We start from the raw sequence: 12,515 nt of genomic DNA, 5'->3' as shown, positions 1-12,515 counted from the left end.
CGGGGCGGGCGGGTGCGCGGTGCCGCGTTCTTCGCGTGCTCGCTACGCGCACACGAGCACGAATTCTCCGTTCTATCTAAACACGCATATAAAAAAAGACAACTGCAGCGCACACCCTGCCCGCCGTCTTTCTCACAGAGCCGGGGCCAGCTTTTACTATTTTCATTGTTAAATTTGGTGGTGGTGGTGGCTGTTGTTCCCGGGGGCTAGCAAGGGGTTAATCCCTCTGGTTGCGTTGTCGGATGTAACGATGATTTACCGACACTCCCTTGGAAAGGCTGGGATTCTTCTGCCTGGCAGTTTGAAGTGCTTGCTCCCCGCGTGTCTGTGGGCGAGGATCCGGGGAGAGACCAGAACCGCTCCCGAGGGCTGCGACCGGCTCTCCTTGAGCAGCTTTGCCTGAGTTTATATACCCACAAGGGCTGAACTTCAGCGGTTTCGGGTTGGTTTTTCTTTTTGCCCAGACATGGCACGTGCAGATGCTGGTAACTGCAGCGTCCCCCAGTTGCACCTTTTTAATATTGGGCACGATCTAGAGTGAAATGCCTGCTTGGGACCCTGCGAAGGGTGGCTGGCTGTCAAAAATGGAGAAGCTGAAAGGGGAATGGAGAGAGAAAGTTTCCTCTGAAAGAGCGAGAGTAGCGAGGGAAAGGGCCCTGATGCTGGGGGGATACTTGGCACGATGCACGGTGGTTGCACAGAGCACCCATTTTTGAGCAGGATGGGGAAGTTGACCACAGTCATGCTGTGGATGAGGACAGGGAGATCTGCTCGAGTCCCAGGGCAAGGCAGACCCTGCTGAGGCCAGGGTTGGGAAACTGGGATCCGGGAGAAGGCAGCGTGGCTGCCTGTTCACCGGAGGTCTCTGTCCATCCTTGCATCTCGGTGTCCCAGGCTAGGGCTGTGCATGGCCGCATGGGGTTTGAGCGTTGCGGTGCCATGGGAAATCTGCGCTTTGGTCTTTTCTGGTGACTCTGAATATGTGCGCCTTTTGTTCCCAGGATCTCCTCTGGGTTAAATACCTCGCCAGCATGCTGCTGATCCGTTCCCTCCTCAGCAGAGGTCGCTTGCTACCCTTCGCATTATCTCTCGATGGGGTTTTTTTTTGGTGCTGGGTTTTGATTTGCTTGGCAGAGTTGAGTGCTGTGCATCCTACCATTCCCACAGCTGGATGTTCCTGTTGCGGCTGGGGTTGTTGGAGAGGGTCCTCGGAGCCCAGAGCTGGCTTGTGCCTGGGCTTGCCAGGCCACCCTCGTGCTGCCAAGTCTTCCTCGGGGTGGGTGAGGGTGGTGCTGCCTGAAGGCAGCTCGTAATGTGAACCTTCTGGTGTGCTCCCACGTGGTGCTGGGGGTCCCGCATGTCCCAGCACTCCTGCAGCATCCTCTGAGCAGGGCTGGGGAGCTGCCAAGGTGCAGGAGACCCAGGGCTGGAAGCAGGAGGGCCAGCTCACCAGGGAAGGAGAAGCAGTCACAGAGTGCGCTGAAGCCTTGAGCTGGTCCGAGCAGCCAAAGCTTGTAAAACCAGAAGAACAGAGTTTGACAGGATCTGCAAGCTTAAAATGCCCCTCTTGATCATTTCCATGGATGCATTTTTGCGAGCACAGGCTCACTAACCTACAGAAGGTTTTGCATTCAGCTGTGCACTGAGCACGTGTTCAGACCACAGCACTTGCACTGCTCAGCAGTGGTTTTGCCACCTTGGCCCCTTCCAGTCCCAGGGCTGCGTGCTGACCATGGGGGAAGCTTGCCTGATGCTCCTGGAGGCCTTTGCTGGGCGCCTGCTGGTTGTCACAGCCCTGGGTTGTTGGTGTGATGCTGCTCTGGGGGCTGCCTGGCCTGTGTGCTGGACAAGAGCTGCACGCACGGTGGTACAGCACCCACTGGGCACCACCAAGGTGGGTCAGCCCCTAGGAAGGCCTGGGAGGGCTGGAGGAAGGCATGGCTCCTGTTTTAAGAGAAGACCATTGCATGCAAGCTGGGCAGGTGACCTGGGGACAAGTTATGGCACTGCCAGGCAAATTCAACAATGGGAGCAGCAGGCAGGCAAATGACGTGTGTGTGCTGGGTGCCTTGGGGTAGAGAGGAGGCAATTACGCAGCCTCCAGGAGCTGTGTCCCAGGAGGGAAGGGCAGTGTCACAGCCAGGGTTACAAGCTGAAGTCTAGCATCCAGGTCCCTGCTGCCTTGATGTGCCGCTCTGAGCTCCAGCTCATCCCCTTTCTGCAGTGGGTTGAGGAGATAAAATCTGCTCTGCTTGAAAACAGTGTTTATAGAGGTTATGTTCTTGACCGAGAGTTGACTGGGTCTTGTGGTGAGCAGGTTGTAGGAAATCTCTGACCAGAGACAGACACAGAGCATGTGGGTTTTTTCCCTTCTCTCTTTCTTTACCAATTTGTTGGGGGCACAAGTAGAAATGATGGACGCTTACTGAAGTGCAAATGGAAACAATGGGGAATTCTATATAGCTCTGCCAAACCCCATTCACAAAATGAAGGAATGCAAAGGCGCGTTTGTTGGAAGGACAAAAAAGGAGTGAGATGATGGATCGTGCTTAGCACTTCTGTTTGTCGAGGGCTCCAGTTACTAACTGAGAACACAAAGGCAAGGGCCAGCAGTGAGTGTTGTCGCTTCGCGCAGCTGCAAAGTCAATAACCCAGACAGATGGGTGGTGAGCAAAGAGGAGACCCAGTAACAGGTTGTCAGGAAAGATCCCCCCTTGTAGGAAGCTGCTGGGAGGTATCTGGGAGGGTGTTTGTCACCGCAGCCTCGACTGTCAGTCTTGCCTGTAGCAGAGGAAGAAGCAGGTTGTCACCAGCAGGAGCTCAGGGGAGCTGGTTAGGTCTGGGCCAGCCTTGTGCAGTGAACACACAAGCCCTGGTTCCCAATTAGGAGGACAAGGACCAGTGGTTTGAAACCCATCAGCCCTCCGTCCACAGATAGCAGATAAACCCTCGAAAGAACAAGGTGCAAGGTGTCTGCGGAGGGGAGGATTGGCCATGCTGATGCTTCGTCTCCACGATCTGTGTGCCGCAGGTCTGCAGTTCCCTCCCAGAGAAAGCATCAGAGGAGCTATAGGTGCTGGGGCAATACCAGGCCTTTGTGCCTGGCTGATGTGCAGGCTTGCAGGACAGCAAAGCTGCTTTGTGGCTCACGCTTTTGCTACCAGGGAAAGCATCAGCTTTTTCTGGGCCACAGTTGCCAAAACTCTGGGCTAAACCTCTCCAGGCACAGGGCTAAGAGCATGTTTGTCCTGAATTGAGATTAGATTGGGCAGAAACAGTGCCAGAATTCCCTGGGAATATCTGGGTTTGTGCAGGCATTCCAAACTCCGGGGCAGGGTGGAGCAGCTGAGATTTTCCTGTTCAGGATCACCCCAAGGATGGGTTGGAGTCTGGCCTGGAGAGTTTCCCATCCGTTTGGGCTACTGAAGTCTCCAGTAATAACGGTGGGACAAGCTTGGAAACCCCCCGCTTTGTACCCGCTCAGGGCGCCGTTAAAGCTCGGGCAGGCGCTCTGGCATCCCACTTCTTCATCCTTTCCCCTTATGGCTGCACGTGCAATGAAATTTTAATTGTTATCTGAAAATCTGTCTTGATAAACGTGTGCCCAGAAGCTGCGGGTTGGATTCTGGACGTTTCATGTACTTGGACAATATTTTGGGGGGCTTTTTTGAACATTAGAGGGGTACTGCATTTCATTCTTCCCTACTTAATACTGCCAGTTTCTAGGTCGTTCTTAGATTTCTCAGTATTTTTAACTGACCATGGCAATGTACCTATCTGGGCCATATCTGCTTCTCTGCTTTCTCCTTTTTCTTACACGTGTGGATGCTGAATGGGGGTTAAAAATGAACACCATCTCAGTCATCTCGGAAACTCTTCCCTTAGCGTGCTGAGTTTTGCAACAGTGCCTGCATATGCCAGACAAAATCTTTGGCTGGAGGTGTAGATCAATAGCTGGTTTATAGCGCAGGAAAGGTCCAGCAAAGGACTATGCAGGGCCAATACAGGGATGTCTACATAACGATACATTCCCGTTGTTGTCTCTGGAAACTGAGGGGCGAGAGGAGAAATACCACAGTTTGCAGAAGCCCCAGTAAGACAGCAGAAATCTGCTGTGCAAAGGGTGCTACTAGTATAAAAAAAATAAGATTTCTGCCCCAAAAAGCTGGGAGTGGAATCAATGCCATGGTGCAATTTAAAGCCTCAGTATGTAGGTTGTGATTTTTGTTTCCTGTTGACTGTCAAAACTGCTCGGGAGTCTTATAAAATATCACCTCCGGTCATGTGCAAAGGATCTTAAGCAATATAGACTTTTTCTTCTTTTAAGATAGATTGCCTGATCTACAGCTAGAAGTGTAGATTTGCCTTTCTTGCAAAGCAATTTTCAGCATCCAGCTGGCTTTCTGGTCTTTTGGACAGAAAAAACTGCACCTGAATGGAGGAGAGTGAGGGGAAATAATTTTTCCACCCTGCAAGACCATTTGCAATTTCAAAGACGTTTCCCCGTTGTAAATGAGGGAGAAAAAAAAATTTAAAAATTAAATGCTGCTTTGGGCCCTTGTAGCATTTTCTTCAGCTTCGACCCACCATCTAAGCAAACAAGATGTCAAAACCATTTGGACTTTTTTTAAGGCAGGGGCAAAACTTTTAATTCAGAAACGCTGAAATTGTTCCAACCAATTCCAGAAATTGTAAAGTGAAGAATTAGCTGATCGCAGCTATTTTACACATTGCTTCAGTTTTGTCAAACTTTTTTTTTTTTTATCAATAATTCCTGGCCAAGCCTACCCTAGAGGCCCTTGTCTTACTACTGCCTTTAGTCCAGTGTAGTGCTTTATCCTCTGATACAGAAGCCAGCGGGTGTCAGGTAAGCACCGATGTGTTCAACAGGATTTTTCCTTTACTTTTGCTCTCAAGGTTGCCACCCTGAACATGACTTCACTGGGGTGACAGCAGCAAGACATGCTGTGGACAAGCCACCCGGAGAGGCAATAGCTCTTCTCTAGCTCCCGAGCCACAACTTGCTGCGCTCAGAAGTCCGATTTCTTAACGCTCAGTAAAATGATGGCAAATGAGTGTGGAAGCTGAAAACCACAGCTTTGCTAATTAGCAGTCATGATTTCATCAGGCCCCCCGGAATGGTGGAGACCACCACTTGCAGGGACCGCCTGCCTGTCCTGGAGCTCCAGCAGCAGTCGTGCCTTAAACCTGGGTGCTTTTTATAGCAGCTCCTCAGCGTGTTTATTCTTGGCTGCTACCTGCATGCGCGTGGTCCTCACCGGGAAGATACTAAAGTCACCACCAAGGCTGAGAAGTGTGGTTGCTGCTCTGGTACTTCTCTGTCCCTCCCTCTGTTGTTTCTTACCTTGCACTTTGGACGCTGGTTTAGTTCCCATGGACCCATTGCAGGAGTTCACAAAAAGTAGCAACGCAAAATTAAGCTGTAGTCAGTAGCTTCAGTTTGCTGTAAAGGGAGTTTGGCTGCACTGGGAAACTTTTAGGGTTCATGTGAGCTTACATTGTAGGTATTTGGGGGCACTTCTTCACCTAGTGACTATAGCAGTGGGATCCTCGTTCTGGTATTCAGAGGCCCTATGCAATAAAAGAAATAAATGCCTTTAGTGGGTACCTCTTGATAGATTCTCTGTGGAAATCACTGGTTGTGGGAAGAAGCCAAGGTAAAGGCAAGGTGGGTTTGATAGCTCTATATAAGGAGAAGAATCTGCCTTTACTATTGCTACTCAAGCTGCTTATGCAATCCTGTCGCTGCAGAGATGTAACGGAAAAAGAGCCTGTATTATAAAATCCTGCAATAATTAACAGCCCCATCAGTCACAGGTCTGCCATTTGGAAGCTGCTTTTGCTTTTTCCATTAAGTTGGTAAATTTTGCCAAAGTGTTTTTCTTCAGTGTTTTGGCATTCGGCCCTGCTCTCAACTCTTACGGTATTGGTTGTGCGAGGGGTCCAGGAGCGGGGCTGGGGCCAGCTGGATCCCATGCCGTGCATTCATCTCCTTTATAGCCCCGTCGGTGTCACTGGAATAAAATTACGTGCTGGATTTTCCCCTAAGGCTTGTTCCCCCTCACTGTGTTGGTCAACGGGGACTTTGGAAGCAAATTTATGTTGTGAAGGTACCCCTCCAAAAAAAGCTCTGGACTTGAGTCAGGTGTGTTGTGTGCACCAGCATTTGTACGTAGCTGTACAAATCTGATCCTCACCAGAGAAGAGGTGTTCTTAACGCTTGGGATTCCTGGTGCCCTTGGAGCTCACGTCACATTGGTCACCTCCTTCCCCTTGTTGCCTGTGGTCTCATCAGGCAGTCAAGCCCGGCGGCTGATACCCGGGAAGGTCTTTGCTTCATGCATGGGTGGAATTGTGTCCGCATCTTAAAACTCCCCTGTTCCTTTGGAGGTGACCACAGAAACGCAGGTCTTTCCATTAAGTGGATTTTGGCCTCTTTTAAGTCGTTAAAAGACTTCTGCTAGAGGTAGCTGTGAAGGATCATCCCATTCTGCTTCCTTTCCTACCTCCCCTGAATGACCTGGGCCAACAGCTCTCCTTGTCCTCAGCCGTACCTTCAGCCTGGGAGCTGCGTCCTGTGGGATGAAGTGGGCAGAAAACAACCAACTCTCCCCAGCTGGAGATCTCTTGAGCACGGTGAGAGTTTCCTGGTTAGCATATGGCTGGCTACAGGACATGGTGAAAGAATGCCGTGATTCGGCTATTCCAAGCCGCTGTTCCTTCGTGCTAAACTAAAGCAGCCCCAGAGTTCCCGACATGTGCAGCCCAGTGTCAGGGTAATGGAAACAGCAGAGAATGATTGTGGTTCATCTCATTTGTTTCCCAGCCGATGAGGGGCCACTCCAGCATTTTGTCCCTTCAAGCCTTAAAATATTGGCTAGCGGCTGGATTCCTGCATGGATTTTCACATTTAAGGCCAGGTTTCCCCACCAATGTGTAAATCACTGCGGCTTCATTTTAGCTGTGGGAAAGGGTCTCCTGCGCTGGGTGAGGATCAGCCCAGGGTAATTCATGGCCTCAGAGGATGCTTTTGTGTGCTAAAGCTGAGACTTGATGGCAGGAGAAGAGTGGTCTCTAATCCCATTGCATAAATGATTTGTCTTTGCCAGATCCAAAGAGAGGAGCAAGCTGCACTTTGGCATTGCTTTGCATATCCCAGTGTCCGCACTGGCTTGGCTGAAATGAAAAACAACCTGTGGATGTCCCACGCCGCTTTCTTCTGGCTGAGGACTTTCTGTAGTTTACATTTTTTGTCTCTGTTCCTCCAGCAGCCCTTGCCGATCAAGCTGTTAAATATCATCTCTACAAGATGAGGGAATTCAATCTTCAGACTTTCCACTGACAGTTTTAAGTGAGCTTAACCAAGGAGTTTCCTATGTTCGTTATTTGGCTCCAAATCAAGGAAGCTGGTGGGGGAAGGGGGGACTGCAGCTACCTTTCTGGTAAAAGTTTTCCTCTCTGCTGGCACTTCAAGGCTTAGTTTAGCAAAGTGAAAGGTTTGTCCAATTCCCCCTCAGGCGTGAAGGGCTCTGCGAGTGTGTGCTGCGCTTGGGAGTCTGCAGCTCTCGCACTTTCTAAAGTTTCCTCCCATACCAAGCTAATGAGAAAGTCATTAGTGGCAACAGCATAGGGTGCTGAGTGGTTAGAAGCTGTCCCCCATCTTTGCCTCTGGCTGTAAAAAGAGGAATAGATCCATGTAGGCTTTTGTACATTTAGAATATTTGTAAGCGTGTAGTAAAGCAATAGGACTTGGGATTTGTTTGCTGAGATGCAGGTGACGTCGCTGCGCGGCAGCCTGTTATCTACCCGTGTTCTCGCAGGCACACACACTCCTGGCGTGCCTCTTGACCTTCCAATTTTGAATTATTTCTCCATCCTCTTGCGTTTCTGGTGTCCTCGATGAGATGAGTGCCAAAGAGTAGCAGTAGCAGAGCGACTGCCGACCTGGCACTGATGACATTGCATCTCAAAGCACTCGTCTGGTCCCCTTTAATACTGGTGGGAAAACCTTCCGCTGAATTCAGCAGGCTTTAGATGACTTTTACGGAGTAAAATGAAATCTCAGTCAGGAGCAAGTGCTGTTCTGCTGAGCACCCGTTCTCCTTTTCCCGGAGACGTGTGGACACCACCGCTGGCTTCACTGGACTTGTGATCAAGGGGAAAGCCTTTAACAGAGGGGCTGGGTTTTGTTACTGATGTTGTAGCAACTAATTAATTTTTCTTCTCTTTCAATTTTAGGGGATTCTGCTTTCTCTGGACTGTATTATGTTTTACCTGGTTCCTGGGATTCACACAGGGAAATTCTGAAGGTAAATTACACTTTTCTTTTTTCTCCTCTTCTCTTTCAACAAAGTAAAAGCCAAGGGCTCTGGTATCAGTTTAGGACGATTGTTTAATAATGTCTGAGTTTAGTGCACAGAACTCAATGCATTTATTGCTGATCGTTGCAGTACTGATGATAAAGATGATGCAGTTACCAGCTGGCAGAAGAACCAGTTTTTTACAGGTGATTACGTGCCCCACAGGATTTTCCAAAGTGCCTGTCTGTCTGGTGGGAATGAAGCACTTTGGGTCTAAAATGTCCCTGACATCTACCTGCAAGTGCTAGGACTTAACTGATTTTTTAGAAAATGCCCCTTGAGGCTGGGGCATTAAGGAATTAAGTGTCTCTGGCAGACGGGTTTTTCCTTGACTTGAATGCAACCCAACCGGGCCTGTGCAGGCACATAGGATGCTGTACGTATAGAAATGATGCGAGTTCTAAAAGTAAAAGCAAATTTAAGGAAGAAAAAGTCCACGGGGTGGTTGAGAGCAGAATGGCTACGGATGGCTCAGTCCCTGTGCTCTAGGGGAAGTATTCTATGGGGAGTGATCATCCACCTTCACCCTATCTTTACACCCCTTCTCCAGGCATCCCCGGTGCTGCTGGGGACAGGACAAAAAATTGGGGAACAATAATCAATGACCCCACAAGAGGAGCTAGAAAGCTTCAGAGTCAGAAAAATAAAAATAAATCCGTCTTTTACAGTTGATAGTGGGAGCTGAGCATCTCTGCAACATCTCTTTGTAAAGGAGCTGCCTCCTCATACAATAGCAACACCTCTTCCACATGGATGCCTTACAGGGGTGTGTGCTGGAGCTGAACGGCTTCCTCCAGGATCAGTAGACAACACTAAGTGGACTAGCAGGCTCCAGGGCTCTCCTCTCAGTCTCCAAAACATGAAGGAAAAATAGAAAGTTGGTAAATGCTCAGCTGTAAGCCAGCCCACGGAGGGGGGAATACATCCCTGCCATCAGCAATTTTGAAAAATGTAATATTTTCCAAATTCTGCTTCAATGCAAAGGAGGTGAACATCTGGCTGAATTACTGAGTCAAGCAGTTTTCAGAGCAAGTTTTATGTCAGCTCGTAAAGAGGCAGAACAAATACTGTGTCTTGGCATCCCTTTTTTCAAGTAGATTTTAATATGCTGGTTAGATTCCTCTCTCTCCATCATTTCACTCCCATGATAATTATGGGATGGTGCCATGTCTTTTGATTGTTCCCATCAATCCAGAGGAAACTCTTTCACTTTGCTCTTGCTGCACTACCTTAGTGTGGTAGATAACTCCCCTCTGAGATGCTTTCTCTGTGATAAAGGAATTTAAAAAATCTTGCTTGGTTTCCCCACAGTCAAGCACAGGTGGCTCTTCTGGGTACCAGAAGGTAAAAAACTTCTAAGGAGGCAAACGCTGTAAGGAAACATTGGTGACCTGAGACTGTGTTATCACACAGGATTTTCAAACAGGAGATTTATAAAAGCAAATAGGAGCTTGTTCATAGATCTGTGTGAGGATGAAATTAAGGCAATGCCTTGGGCTTCTGAAAACACTGCAGTTACTACAGAACACTGCAGTTATTGCCATAAGGCTTAGGGGTCTTCCTGCACACTGGAAAATCAGGGAACGCAGAGGATGATTTTTCCATAAGTGTTACAAATCCGAAAGATCATGAGGTTTGAGTTCATCTGATGTGCACTGACTAAGGGTCTGGGCAGGAACTGCTGGAAATGTAGCATTTATTCAACCCAATTTTGGCTGTGGGCATCGCATCTCGGCTGCTGGAACCGAGGAAGCTGCAAGCTATTTCTCTCCCGCCTTCTGCTTTCTTTTCCTTATAAAGTTTTTCGCATGGGGAAAGAAAGAGGTGGGAAGGAGAGCAATCAAACATTTTATCCCCTCTTTCAGAGACACTCACGTGATTGTTCAGGAACCTCTGTGCATCGCAATTCATGCCCAGTCTGTTAGAAGTTTTTCCCAGTTGCTCCAATGTTGCTACAGGAGTATTGCAACCAGCTTCAAGGCACCTGGGATCAGGCTGTGCTAAGTGAATGGGTTTTTAAATAATGTGTTTTGATGGAAAAATCTACAGAGGAAAAAATTTGAAGGGGAAAAAAATGCTTTGCTAAACTTGGAGCTACTTAAGGAAGCCAAAATTACCTTGCATTTTACGTTAGTTGATGGCATCCCGTCATCCCGGGGGATGTGCCCCGCCAGCCCAGGGCAGTCAGCATGAGAGGCAGATGGGCTTGGGTGCACAGGAGTCCTGAGCTATGTGCCTGGACCTGGTGCTGGAAAATCCACATACAAGTCCTGCATGATGTTTGTTTTAATCAGGTTTTGCGTAGGCATCTAGAATTTGGCTCTACCTTAGCGGGTTTTGAGGGAAAGGAGTGGTTGGGTTGTGCTTTTTTTTTCTTTAAGCGCTGTTGGATGCAGTTGCTACCAAGGCAGTTGGATTGATATCACAAACAGCAGCAGCATCCTCTGAGCAGGGAAGCATCCTTATGTTTTTGCAGAGCAGCTACCAAATGAATAGCTCCTGGAGCATAAAGCATCTCTGCCTAGTAGAGACGCAGCACTGTCTGTCTCTGGGAGAGAACCTAAAAATACATGTAGGAATCGGAAGCTGGAGTCTAGCTCCTAGTTTAAGTGGTAAATTTATTTCCTTAGGGCTAAATCCTGATGCCTTTGAAGTCTGTGGCAAGGGTCCCACTTGACTTTGCTAGAGCCAGGCTTTGGCCTTTACTATTTCACAAGCTCTGGAGATTATCCAGTGTGAAGATGCTGCTGTGATTCCTCCATTCGGTGCAGAGAGGGGAAGGCTCTACCTTTGCTGTGCTGAGGGACAGCCCTGTCGGGCAATGTGGCAGGAAAACAGTGGGGGACCAAGGATTTCTTGGTATGGGAGAAGGTACCATTACTCACATGCTGTGCAGTAAACCATCCCCTCTGCACAGAGAGGGAGCGTTTCCATCCCCTGTCGCACCCAACACATCTTCTCCAAGGTAGTCTCTGCTAGAAAATGAGTCAAGATGCCTTAAAAAAGAGAGGTGGGAATAAAGCTGAGCTCAGACAAAGTAAATATTGATGGACTTGTTCTTACGTACAAAAATGGCCACGGTTTCTGCCAAAGTCAAGGAACAGAGGTTTTCTCGTTATCCTCCTCCCTTCCTGGCCGGCAACATTACAGGCCTCAGGCTGGCTTGAATCTACAACCCTTCTGGCCAACACTGAGGATCTCATTTAAGTGCCAGTTCTCCAGATATTGGGTATTGTGCTGAATATTTAATGGTTAAGGGTGAAAGAGGCCAAATTCCAAGGCCCCTTTAGAAAAGGAACTTGTTTTTTCTTTGGACAACCTTTTGATTTACTTCTCCTTTTAATCTAGAAAAGCTGCAGTCCATGATGTTAGCTGACGTGCAGCCATGATGGGCACCACCGCATTTCTGATTGTTAAATTCTTACCTTGCAAGATCAGCATTTGGATTGTACAGCCAAGCTTCCCCAAAGAGCACTTAAATAGACGAGAGCTAGCTGGTTGTCGAGTAATGGGGATTGCATTTGGGCAGGGAAGAGGGAAGGAAACATGGTTTTCCTAGCTCATTTTCAACAGCAGTAGCGTCATGGTGATCATTATAGCCTTAACTTTATCTGTCTGTACCATGTAGGGAACATATCTTATTAGACCAAATGTTCGAGCTGGAGTAAGAGAACAAGCTTTTGGGTGCATGAGTGCCTTTTTCAGGTCTGGGCACATTTACCTTTGCAGCTTTTTGCACGTAGTCCTCAGCATCTTCCCCAGTTCAGTAGTTCAGCTGAGGCTGCCGCCAGCTGGCTCCAGTTTGCGTTGCTGTTGCCTGCTAATCTGCCTTGGACTACGAGCTGTGTGTGACTCCTCTTAGACCTTGGGGCCAGAAACCCGAGGATTCTGTGTGTCTGTCCATTGCAGGCTTCTCCCTGAGTCTGTGGAGAAGGATAGGTGCCCCCCCCGCCCCGGACAGCAATCCCTCTCATCCTCTCCTGAACAAGACACCCAGTTCCTAGGTGACTGATGTTGGATTTCTGAGCTCTTCACAAACCAAGTCTGGTTCCTCCAACTTATTAAAATAATTTAAGGCTGTGTAAGATGATCTTCTGGGAAAAAAAGTACTGCTGTTGAGAACCTTAAGCGGTT

At 48.6% G+C, this 12,515-nt stretch overlaps 1 protein-coding gene across 1 annotated transcript in view; it reads left to right on the top strand.

Moving 5' to 3' along the window:
• Positions 1 to 12,515, top strand: part of COL27A1 (collagen type XXVII alpha 1 chain) — a 166,593-nt gene that overhangs the window by 817 nt on the left and 153,261 nt on the right. The window contains exon 2 of the mRNA XM_009634842.2: positions 8,260 to 8,330. Coding sequence (XP_009633137.1) covers positions 8,260 to 8,330 — 71 coding nt within the window. The remainder of the gene's footprint in view (positions 1 to 8,259; positions 8,331 to 12,515) is intronic.

This window comes from Egretta garzetta, unplaced genomic scaffold (assembly GCF_000687185.1).
Source record: "Egretta garzetta isolate BGI_Z169 unplaced genomic scaffold, ASM68718v1 scaffold190, whole genome shotgun sequence".
Classification (NCBI taxonomy): domain Eukaryota; kingdom Metazoa; phylum Chordata; class Aves; order Pelecaniformes; family Ardeidae; genus Egretta; species Egretta garzetta.
The sequence above is the reverse complement of the archived record's forward strand: the minus strand, read 5'-3'. Positions and strand labels throughout refer to the sequence as shown.